Source organism: Coregonus lavaretus (genome assembly GCF_964263955.1).
Source record: "Coregonus lavaretus genome assembly, chromosome: 31".
NCBI lineage: Eukaryota > Metazoa > Chordata > Actinopteri > Salmoniformes > Salmonidae > Coregonus > Coregonus lavaretus.
The window spans coordinates 26,452,762-26,465,203 of NC_140018.1; the positions used below are offsets into that span (position 1 = coordinate 26,452,762).

Genomic DNA, 12,442 nt, shown 5'->3' on the forward strand with positions numbered 1-12,442 from the left:
GCTCCTCGGCAAAAATGTCCAAATTAATACTGGCTTTAACCAGTCTATACTGTCTATACTGGCTACGGCGTCTCAAAATGGACAAAAAGTACAATTGCACACTCACTCCGAACTGAAGCATTCTGGCGCCTTTAAGAGTAAGCACGTAGCCTATAGCTCAGCTATGGGGTAAAGGCTAAAGGTATATCGCCTTGGCTACAGTACAGACTAAAAGGTAGAACAGTTCAGCTGCAGGCAGTGCAGAATAAAGGTATTCAAATAAAATAAAATAAAATTTGACACATGCGCCGAATACAACAGGTGTAGACATTACCGTGAGATGCTTACTTACAGTCCTTAACCAACAATGCATTAATTTTTTTATAAAAAAGTACAATAAAACAACAACAACAAAAAAGTGTTGAGAAAAAAAAGAGCAGAAGTAAAATAAAATAACAGTAGGGAGGCTATATATACAGGGGGGTACTGGTGCAGAGTCAATGTGCGGGGGCACCAGCTAGTTGAGGTAGTTAGGTAATATGTACATGTGGGTAGAGTTAAAGTGACTATGCATAAATAATTAACAGAGTAGCAGCAGCGTAAAAAGATGGGGGGGGCAGTGCTAATAGTCTGAGTAGCCATGATTAGCTGTTCAGTAGTCTTATGGCTTGGGGGTAGAAGCTGTTGAGAAGCCTTTTGGACCTAGACTTGGCGCTCCGGTACCGCTTGCCGTGCGGTAGCAGAGAGAACAGTCTATGACTAGGGTGGCTGGAGTCTTTGACAATTTTGAGGGCCTTCCTCTGACACCGCCTGGTATAGAGGTCCTGGATGGCAGGAAGCTTGGCCCCAGTGATGTACTGGGCCATACGCACTACCCTCTGTAGTGCCTTGCGGTCGGAGGCCGAGCAGTTGCCATACCAGGTGGTGATGCAACCAGTCAGGATGCTCTCGATGGTGCAGCTGTATAACTTTTTGAGGATCTGAGGACCCATGCCAAATCTTTTCTGTCTCCTGAGGGGGAATAGGCTTTGTCGTGCCCTCTTCACGACTCTCTTGGTGTGGTTTGGACCATGATAGTGTGTTGGTGATGTGGACACCAAAGAACTTGAAGCTCTCAACCTGTTCCACTACAGCCCCGTCGATGAGAATGGGGGCGTGCTCAGTCCTCTTTTTTTCCCCCTGTAGTCCACAATTATCTCCTTTGTCTTGATCACGTTGAGGGAGAGGTTGTTATTCTGGCACCACACGGCCAGGTCTCTGATCTCCTCCCTATAGGTTGTCTCATCGTTGTCGGTGATCAGGCCTACCACTGTTGTGTCGTCGGCAAACTTAATGATGGTGTTGGAGTCGTGCCTGGCCATGCAGTCATGGGTGAACAGGGAGTACAGGAGGGGACTGAGCACGCACCCCTGAGGGGCCCCTGTGTTGAGGATCAGCGTGGCAGATGTGTTGTTACCTACCCTTACCACCTGGGGGCGGCACGTCAGGAAGTCCAGGATCCAGTTGCAGAGGGAGGTGTTTAGTCCCAGGATCCTTAGCTTAGTGATGAGCTTTGAGGGCACTATGGTGTTGAATGCTGAGCTGTAGTCAATGAATAGCATTCTTACGTAGGATGTTCCTCTTGTCCAGGTGGGAAAGGGCAGTGTGGAGTGCAATAGAGATTGCATCATCTGTGGATCTGTTAGGGCGGTATGCAAATTGGAGTGGGTCTAAGGTTTCTGGGATAATGGTGTTGATGTGAGCCATGACCAGCCTTTCAAAGCACTTCATGGCTACAGATGTCAGTGCTACGGGTCGGTAGTCATTTAGTCAGGTTATCTTAGTGTCCTTGGGCATAGGACTATGGTGGTCTGCTTGAAACATGTTGGTATTACAGACTCAGTCAGGGACATGTTGAAAATGTCAGTGAAGACACTTGCCAGTTGGTCAGCACATGCTCGGAGTACACGTCCTGGTAATCATCAGTCTACAGCCCTGCGGCCTTGTGAATGTTGACCTGCTTAAAAGTCTTACTCACATCGGCTACGGAGAGCGTGATCACATAGTCATCCGGAACAGCTGGTGCTCTCATGCATGCTTCAGTGTTGCTTGCCTCGAAGCGAGCATAGAAGTGGTTTAGCTCGTCAGTTCAACTTCATGTTAGAGGCTAACTCAGCTATGCGGTAAAGGCATAGGCTACAGTACAGTTATAGATTGAAAGTTAATTGTGATATAGACATAGATCCCCCCCCCCCATTAACCGTTCAGCCACAGGCTAAAAGCAGCAGCAGTAGGTGATCATCATCATCACTCAGAGAAAGGGGTGTGGCCCATTCTTCAGCTTTAATGCACTGTAATCCTCCAGAGGCCACCTGTGGTATTAAAGCATTCAACGGACAAAAACAACCTCACTGATTTACATTTGATTGATACCCGTTGCATGGAGGGAGGAGGGATATATTCGTTTTCTAAGCTTTCAACACGGCAGTCCATCATTGTGCCTGCGGAACCCTTTGAAACCAGATAGCACTCCTGGAATTCCTGGGTTGATGTGAGGCCCCTATGACAGAGACACGGCATGGCATGGAGACGCTTCTTCACGCCCACATAAAGACACACGACGAGGTGCCATTACTGTCTCCCATTACTCATGAGAGGGAGAGGGGCACTGATTGGACCACCTTGACGTCCTAGGGAGGGAAGGCCCAAAGAGAAGGAATACATCACAAACAAAGGAACGACAGGCCTTTGTTAATGGTTAATGAGACCTGGACAGGCAGGCAGAGAGGGGTGTGTGTGTGTGTGTGTGTGTGTCTTCACTGGAAACCCCCAACGGAAGGGCTTTTAAAGACCCGGGGCCCCAGTGTCTTGACAATAACATCACAGCCTCAGGATTATCAGGGGCCAGGGTTCATGCTGCTCTCTGCATTCACAGCAAACTCCTCTCTCACAGAGCAATGCATTCCTCCCTGGCAGCTATTTTTGGCATCGAAACTAGCCGAAATTGGAATGAGCATGGAAGGGAGTAGATTCAGCTGAGGGTAAACGGACTAAGCCCACAAAAGACAGCCAGCCATTAGGCTACAAAACATGAGAAATAAGTAGCTAGCCGTATCCATGTTAAAGTAGCCTAATAAGAAACGCAGGCCTAGGTTACATCTTGAGAATGCTAAATAATCCAATAAATAGAAAAGGGAGGTAGCAATTCAGGAGACAATGACCTTTTGACTAATGAGCCGCCCAGTCTTTGAATCCCCCATTATCTTGTTAATGGTTGCAGGAGGAATTCCTTTAGATGGCATTAGAGTTCCCCTGGTGAGAGGTAAAGGGGGAGGAAGGAGGGTAGGGGCCAGGAGGAGAGAGGGTTGGAGGGAGCCCCCCTGTTTTATCCCTCACCGCTGTTCGCTGCTTGACCCCTCATTCAGGTCAATTGGTCATGCAGGTTTCCCCGCCCCTGCACACACACACAAACATGTGCACACACACGCATGCACACAGCCACGCAACACACAGCCGAGCAAAACAAAAACAGTGCCTGGCTGCCTCTCCCAGGCCCAGGCATTGAGGCAGTGAGAAGGCCTGGTGGATCTAGTAAATCTAGCCTAGCTAGACATCAAGCAGGATCAATGCTGCCAGAGCTCAAAGACTGCAGCAAACTGCAACTCCCAGCAGTGTGGGAGAGACTCTGTATTTACCATGCATGGAAACTTCAATCAAGCCAGCCAGTGATGCTCGAGCTGGCTGCTGCTGGCCTCTTACATATGCAATGAATTACTGATTACCACTGCACATTGTGCCCAAGCACTATCATTTGGCCTAAATTAGCAAAGATTGAGCGCGCTGTAAAGCAACTGAAACCATGAAAGAACAACATCAGTGTCTCTAGCGTTCCGTCATGTATATGGGTCCCTCATGTACATAGACAGGTAGCTAGCCCTATAGAGTAGTACAGTACATCGTGCAGTGCAACCCTACAGCAGCACACCACTAGAACACCATGCTCTATCAGGGCTGGGGCCTCAGGGGCTGGCCAATGAAGAGCAAGCAGCCTAAGTGAAAACAGGAAGTGTGGTGTCGAGTGACAGAGGGCAGAATGGTGTGTCTCTCCTGTCTGCTCTGTGCACATGGCTCATGTCAGGAGAGGACAGGGAGGGGTTAGAGAAACACCAGGTGCATGTCACACAGGGACACGGATGCAAACACACGCACTGAGCTGCTCACACAACCCTTACTTTTTAGTCCTGCAACTCCCATATTTGGATTTCATGACAGCTTTGAATTCATTACAGATAAACGTAAACTAGCCTATTTATCGGGTTGTTCGAGCCCTGGATGCTGATTGGCTGAAAACCATGCTATGAGACAATATACCACAGGTATGACGCAAAACTACTTGTTTACTGTTCTAATTCGGCATCGATGATGTCGTCCCCACAGTGACCGTACGTACATACCACAACCAGAAGCCATGGATTACAGGAAACATCCGCACTGAGCTAAAGGGTAGAGCTGCCGCTTTCAAGGAACAGGACTCTAACCCGGACGCTTATAAGAAATCCCGCTATGCCCTCCGACGAACCATCAAACAGGCAAAGAGTCAATACAGGACTAAGATTTAACCGTACTACACTGGCTCTGACGCTCGTCGGATGTGGCACGGCTTGAAAACTATTACAGACTACAAAGGGAAGCACAGCCGCGAGCTGCCCAGTGACACAAGACTTCCAGACGAGCTAAACCACTTCTATGCTCGCTTCGAGGCAAGCAACACTGAAGCATGCATGAGAGCACCAGCTGTTCCGGATGACTATGTGATCACGCTCTCCGTAGCCGATGTGAGTAAGACTTTTAAGCAGGTCAACATTCACAAGGCCGCAGGGCCAGACGGATTACCAGGACGTGTACTCCGAGCATGTGCTGACCAACTGGCAAGTGTCTTCACTGACATTTTCAACATGTCCCTGACTGAGTCTGTAATACCAACACATTTCAAGCAGACCACCATAGTCGCCGTGCCCAAGGACACTAAGATAACCTGCCTAAATGAAGTGCTTTGAAAGGCTGGTCATGGCTCACATCAACACCATTATCCCAGAAACCCTAGACCCACTCCAATTTGCATACCGCCCCAACAGATCCACAGATGATGCACTCTCTATTGGACTCCACACTGCCCTTTCCCACCTGGACAAGAGGAACACCTACGTGAGAATGCTATTCATTGACTACAGCTCAGCGTTCAACACCATAGTGCCCTCAAAGCTCATCACTAAGCTAAGGATCCTGGGACTAAACACCTCCCTCTGCAACTGGATCCTGGACTTCCTGACGGGCCGCCCCCAGGTGGTAAGGGTAGGTAAAAACACATCTGCCACACTGATCCTCAACACAGGGGCCCCTCAGGGGTGCCTGCTCAGTCCCCTCCTGTACTCCCTGTTCACCCATGACTGCATGGCCCGGCACGACTCCAACACCATCATTAAGTTTGCCGACGACACAACAGTGGTAGGCCTGATCACCGACAACGATGAGAGAGTCTATAGGGAGGTGGTCAGAGACCTGGCCGTGTGGTGCCAGGATAACAACCTCTCCCTCAACGTGACCAAGACAAAGGAGATGATTGTGGACTACAGGAAAAAGAGGACTGAGCACGCCCCCATTCTCATCGACGGGGCTGTAGTGGAACAGGTTGAGAGCTTCAAGTTCTTTGGTGTCCACATCACCAACGAACTATCATGGTCCAAACACACCAAGACAGTCGTGAAGAGGGCACGACAAAGCCTATTCCCCCTCAGGAGACAGAAAAGATTTGGCATGGGTCCTCAGATCCTCAAAAAATTCTACAGCTGCACCATCGAGAGCATCCTGACTGGTTGCATCACCGCCTGGTATGGCAACTGCTTGGCCTCCAACCGCAAGGCACTACAGAGGGTAGTGCGTACGGCCCAGTACATCACTGGGGCCAAGCTTCCTGCCATCCAGGACCTCTATACCAGGCGGTGTCAGAGGAAGGCCCTCAAAATTGTCAAAGACTCCAGCCACCCTAGTAATAGACTGTTCTCTCTGCTACCGCACGGCAAGCGGTACCAGAGTGTCAAGTCTAGGTCCAAAAGACTTCTCAACAGCTTCTACCCCCAAGCCATAAGACTCCTGAACAGCTAATCATGGCTACCCGGACTATTTGCACTGCCCCCCACCCCATCTTTTTACACTGCTGCTACTCTGTTAATTATTTATGCATAGTCACTTGAACTCTACCCACATGTACATATTACTTCAACTACCTCAACTAGCCGGTGCCCCTGCACATTGACTCTGCACCGGTACCCCCCTGTATATATAGTCTCCCTACTGTTATTTTATTTTACTTTTTTTTTTTTTTTCTCAACACTTTTTTGTTGTTGTTTTATTTTACGTTTTTTATTTAAAATAAATGCACTGTTGGTTAAGGGCTGTAAGTAAGCATTTCACTGTAATGTCTGCACCTGTTGTATTCGGCGCATGTGGCCAATAAAATTGTATTTGATTTGATTTAATTACGTTGGTAACCTGTTTATAATAGCAATAAGGCACCTCAGGGGTTTGTGGTATATGGCTATATACCAAGGCTAAGAGCTATGTCCAGGCACTCCGTATTGGCCATCTACACCACACCCCCTCTGGCCTTATTGCTTAATTAGAATATGAAATAACATAACATGTCTTTTAAAGAACAAAATAGCATTTTATGTAACTGTAGGCCATATGAACAAACAAAAAACACCACAATTAAAGTGTTAAAATCCATTAAATAAACACCATCACAAAGATCATTCATTATTAGTTTGTTATTAGGGCAGGTCTTAAGGAACATTATGAATCTAAGAAAATGCATTTCAAAAGAACAGAATGGTACATTCTGAGTTGAAATATATTACCATGCTTAGAATGTTGCAAGTGCACGTAGTCGCATTAATGCTATAAGAAAATATATAATTTGAAACGAAGCTCAAGGGGTGGATTTTAAGAGTTGGTTGGCAAGGATAGGTGATTTGAAAACTGCAGAATCTGCTCTGATACTAGCCTATAAAGACATCAAAACGGCTTACCTGCTTGTGACTGTAGGGGAATTTGAAAAAGTCACTTTGTCGTTTCATTTCCCTGCCTCTGTAAATTCCAAACCCGACTATTATAAACGTGAAATTAAATTCAATATAGTTTAGGTGAAGTTTCGATGGGCCATCATCAGCCAGTGAATGAAGGACAGGGGGGGAGGGGATGACATGTCCTCTTAAAACTGCTTATAACACAAATTATGTTAGTGATATTACGATTCTAACAACGACAGTATGTTATATAGACTTATTTAGCAAAAGTAAAGGAGGGGGGGGGGGGGGTCATGACAAAAAAATGGCAGAGCAATTAAAAAAGTAAATTCGTTTTCAGTCAACATGACGCTTTTGGCTCTTCTAGTGTTAAAGATGCACTTCAGCAAAGATATTCAAAATGGAGAAATAAAGGAGTTGTGCTTTTAGTCAAAGTATTCCATATTGTGATGCAATTTCACATGGGAAATACAGACCCAACACCAATTCAGGCTTGCCACAAGTAATACATAAACTGAGTGGAGCTGCAGGAGAGTTACTGTAAAACAATGCACACTGCTAATCCCAAAACAGATGCCTTGTTGTATTGTTATTGAAAGCAATGGCCTCACAATACCTTGAAGTACTGTAAAACAATATCACAAGCACATTCCAGCAGAATACAAAGCTACGAAATATGTGTGAAATGAAGGCTGTGCTTGCCTCTTGGAGTGTGATCTCGTGTTGACTAATCGTCTGGAGGTTAGAAAGCATTAACATTATTCAACAGATTATGCAACACAATACAAAAATAAGTGGCAAAAGAAGTCTACATGGCATTGGTGAACCCAACTCACTGCCACTTGTTACACTACGGTGCTGTGATGAAACTGGTCAGTGAGGGGTGCAGGGGAATTGTCTGAGAGTAGATATGATAAGTGGGTTCCACTTTTTTTGGAAAGCTGTTAGAGCTACCTCATTTACAATGCAGAGGTCACCACATGAAAAGGTGTGTGGCTAACAGACAACATTTGAAAGAACCACACTTTAACATATTTCCTTGTGCGGCCTGATTACACTACACAAGCCATTCTAGAAAGCAAAGCACGTGTCACGTCTGTCCTCCATATTTGGCTCGAAATTACAACCACTTTTCCAGTGAGTGCTGCAGGCAACCAGTTAATCAGACAGACAGACAGTTACACCTCCATTGTGATGCTGTGATTCCAAGTTGCTGTGGCACCATTCCTCAGGTTGCTGGGCACAGAAAGGATACTTCATTTATTTTATTGAAGGTATTGTAAAGTGGGTTATGTGCCAAATGCTGACTATGTAGGTGTGGTGAAGGTCTGTCTGTCCACCGCCCTGGAATGAAGCACTAGACTGAAAACAAAGCAACTATGTGAAGCATCGCGTGCATGTTGGAAACAGCGGCGAGTGGTGCATGGTTTGTTACAATGTGTCACCTCACTAAACATCGTTCAAAAGACAGCTTCTGTATTGTTATAGTTTGATATGTTTGAATTGGGTTGCTTTTGTAAATGTGTGTTACATCCGTGCACCGCGTGGCGGTACCGTACCAAGCAGCAGAGACTGACCATAGATTAAAAACCAGATTAACATACCTGCTGGTGTTGCCCCGAAAATTCGAACCACTGGTACTTTCTTCACATCACTTTCTCTGAATTCGTTATAACAGACGTCCAAGTCTTTGAGGGGAGTTGCAAGGTAGTAGTCAGCGGTGACGATGCGGACAGCAAACATGACTGCTGTGCTGGATACAATCAACTACACTAGCTAAATTATGATGTGGGGCAACATCTAGGACCAGAATGAGAATAAATTGTCTTTGTAACAATGTAACAACCGAGGAATGAGAATCAGTTTTATGCACACAAACTACCTAGCAATAAACCAAAGTCTCGTTTGTTTGTTTATCGAGGTGGCTCGCGGAGTTGCCCATATTCCACCTAGCTATGCAGGCTAAGAACTATGAAGAGTAATCCTAGTTGCAGCTGCTGGGAACCATACCGTAACTAATGGAGGTGCCCAGTGATTCAGTTACTATTGACATAGTCCACTCTTCACCGAATTTACAGTGCTGAAACTAGCTGCCACCCGTCCCTTCAAAAAGAACACAATCCTGGGCTTCCACGAGACGTTCCATAGGTTCGAGCGGCCATAGCTAGCTAAACCAGCGAAACAGAAACCACTTTCTTCCCGCTCGCCGAATCCGGGTGTTGCTACGGCATATCCATTCTGAAAAATTGGAAATTGTTGAGTTACTCTCCTGCGGAGACAGGATATGTTACTGCACGTATTTGGCTTGCAAACAAAATGCTGGAGAAGAGAATCAAGTGTGGCAGTGGTTTCATGTGCGCTTCCAATGTGGCACTGCGGACAAGGTTTCCTCTTGTCTGTAATATGATCACAACACTAACCCAAAGGCAACACCATTCCTCCCCGGCAGACCCTCCCCTAGTCTCTGCCTCTACTGGTTAGCTGCTCGCTACTGACACACTGCAGCATTCCCAACAACACGGGTCAGAGGAGGCAACATCCAGTCCCACATTTTGCTCGTAGAACCACCTCATTTTCACAATTGGCATTGGTCCGTTTACAAGCGCGCAAGTGGAAGTTAGGTTTTCAATTGGTTTAAAAATCTTTAGGCGGGACATAGGTATGAAAGGCCAAATCTTATTATGCATTTTTAAAGCTTCCTATTTGGTTTCGACATTTTGTGAATATAGAATGGCTGGGCTGTGGGACAGTGGATGCGCATTGATAAATGTAATGCCACGGTTAATAGGCATTACCCGGAGAATGCGGAGATTGTGAAGCTATAGCTCTCTGCTATCAACCAATTAGCATCCAGGATCCAAACCCCCCGTTTTATAATGAGGGAGTTCTATTAACCTGAGCCGCTATGCACCGGTCTATGGCACGTGACGTGAACGGGCAAAAGCGGCGAGGGAGGAGCGCCTTCTCAAATTCACATTTACATTTTAGTCATTTAGCAGACGCTCTTAACCAGAGCGACTTAGAGTTAGTGAGTGCATAACTTTTTTCATACTGGCCCCCACGAACAGTAATCTGCGCATCATGTTGTTAACAAAGCAGCATGGTGCATCGTCCAGAAACATACAACATCTCTTTTTCATAAAATATATGTTTACATTTTCAAACTAGTTTTTATTGGGAAGGCAGATAATGCGTTTTTATCAAAAGCAATCACTTTAGCATGTGAAAACACGTAATACTCATTACTCCACGTTCTTAATCTAGCCAAGGCTACCTCACTTTGGTTTTAAGACAATTTCGCCATGAGTTTTGAAGGGCACTTGGCTTACGCCCGGGAGGCAGCCTGGTTCCAAAACCAATGCAATCACTTTTCACCCGATTCAAACGCCATTCACCGGGGTATCGCGGGCTAGATAATCGAATCCCCTCAATGACTTAACGCCCTCGAATAATTAATTATACTACTCCACTGATCTAAACTATTAAAAAAACGAAACACATAGAAATGAGGCCTTCCAATGATGAACGATTACAAAATGCACTTGAAATGAACTGATTTCGCTTGCAATCACTTAGCAAGTAAATATTTATAGAACAAAACTTCCACATAACTTACTACTAAACAGGCTCAAGACAAATTCCCGAAGCCCGAAGGATGTTTACATTCTGCGTAACCTAACTTGCAGTCGTAAAAGAGACTGGCGAGACCTTTTCCTCTCGTGCATGATTGGATCGCTTTAACGTTCGGCGTGCTGTGATTGGCTCTCACACACTTCCTAGTGTGTCCTTCTTTGGACACTTCTAGAAGTTCCTCACTACACTACAGTACATCAGTACAGTACAATTACATATTTTGATAAATGTATCCCATTTTGTCCCTATAATTCCTACATCCATATGAATACAATTTTGTTCCTACATCCTGTCCCCCTTAGCACTAAATAATGTTTATTTACCACAAGACAAGATAGACAAACAGAATAGAATAGACATACAGTACCAGTCAAAAGTTTGGACACGCACTCATTCAAGGGTTTTTCTATATTTTTACTATTTTCTTCATTGTAGAATAATTGTAAAGACATCGAAACTATGAAATAACACATATGTAATAATGTAGTAACCAAAAAAGTGTTAAACAAGTCAAAATATATGTTATATATATTTGAGATTCTTCAAATAGCCACCCTTTGCATTGATGACAGCTTTGCACACTCTTGGCATTCTCTCAACCAGCTTCACCTGGAATGCTTTTTCAACAGTTTTGAAGGAGTTTCAATAATGCTGAGCACTTGTTGGCTGCTTTTCCTTCACTCTGCCGTCCGACTCATCCCAAACCATCTCAATTGGGTTGAGGTCGGGGGATTGTGGAGGCCAGGTCATCTGATGCAGCACTCCATCACTCTCCTTCTTGGTAAAATAGCCCTTACACAGCCTGGAGGTTTGTTGGGTCATTGTCCTGTTGAAAAACAAATGATAGTCCCACTAAGGAAATACACATGCGGAGAACATCCGTTCACCCACACAGCGTCTCACAAAGACACAGCGGTTGGAACCAAAAATCTCAAATTTGGACTCCAGACCAAAGGACAAATTTCCACCGGTCTAATGTCCATTGCTCGTGTATCTTGGCCCAAGCAAGTCTCTTCTTCTTAATGGTGTCCTTTAGTGGTTTCTTTGCAGCAATTCGATCATGAAGGCCTGATTCACACAGTCTCCTCTGAACAGTTGATGTTGAGATGTGTCTGTTACTTGAACTCTGAAGCAACTCTGCAATTTCTGAGGCTGGTAATAATATAATAATAATATGCCATTTAGCAGACGCTTTTATCCAAAGCGACTTACAGTTGTGCGTGCATACATTTTTGTGTATGGGTGGTCCCGGGGATCGAACCCACTACCTTGGCGTTACAAGCGCCGTGCTCTACCAGCTGAGCTACAGAGGACCACTGGTAACTCTAATGAACTTATCCTTTAAAGCAGTGGTAACTCTGGGTTTTCCATTCCTGTGGTGGTCCTCATGAGAGCCAGTTTCATCATAGTGCTTGATGGTTTTTGCAACTGCACTTGAAGAAACGTTCAAAGTTCTTGAAATTTTCAGTATTGACTGACCTTCATGTCTTAAAGTATTGATGGACTGTCGTTTCTCTTTGCTTATTTGAGCTGTTCTTGCCATAATATGGACTTGGTCTTCTACCAAATAGGGCTATCTTCTGTATACCACCCCCTACCTTGTCACAACACAACTGATTGGCTCAAAGGCATTAAGAAGGAAATAAATTCCACAATTTAACTTTTAAGAAGGCACACCTGTTAATTGAAATGCATTCCAGGTGACTACCTTATGAAGCTGGTTGAGAGAATGCCAAGAGTGTGAAAGCTGTCATCAAGGCAAAGGG

At 45.2% G+C, this 12,442-nt stretch overlaps 1 protein-coding gene across 1 annotated transcript in view; it reads right to left on the reverse strand.

Annotated features, from left to right (window-relative positions):
• rev3l (REV3 like, DNA directed polymerase zeta catalytic subunit) overlaps positions 1–9,541 on the reverse strand; it is a 59,943-nt gene extending 50,402 nt beyond the window's left edge. Inside the window, exon 1 of the mRNA XM_084149602.1 lies at positions 8,648–9,541. Coding sequence (XP_084005728.1) covers positions 8,648–8,786 — 139 coding nt within the window. The 5' untranslated portion in view covers positions 8,787–9,541. The remainder of the gene's footprint in view (positions 1–8,647) is intronic.
• Positions 9,542–12,442: the final 2,901 nt, after the last annotated feature.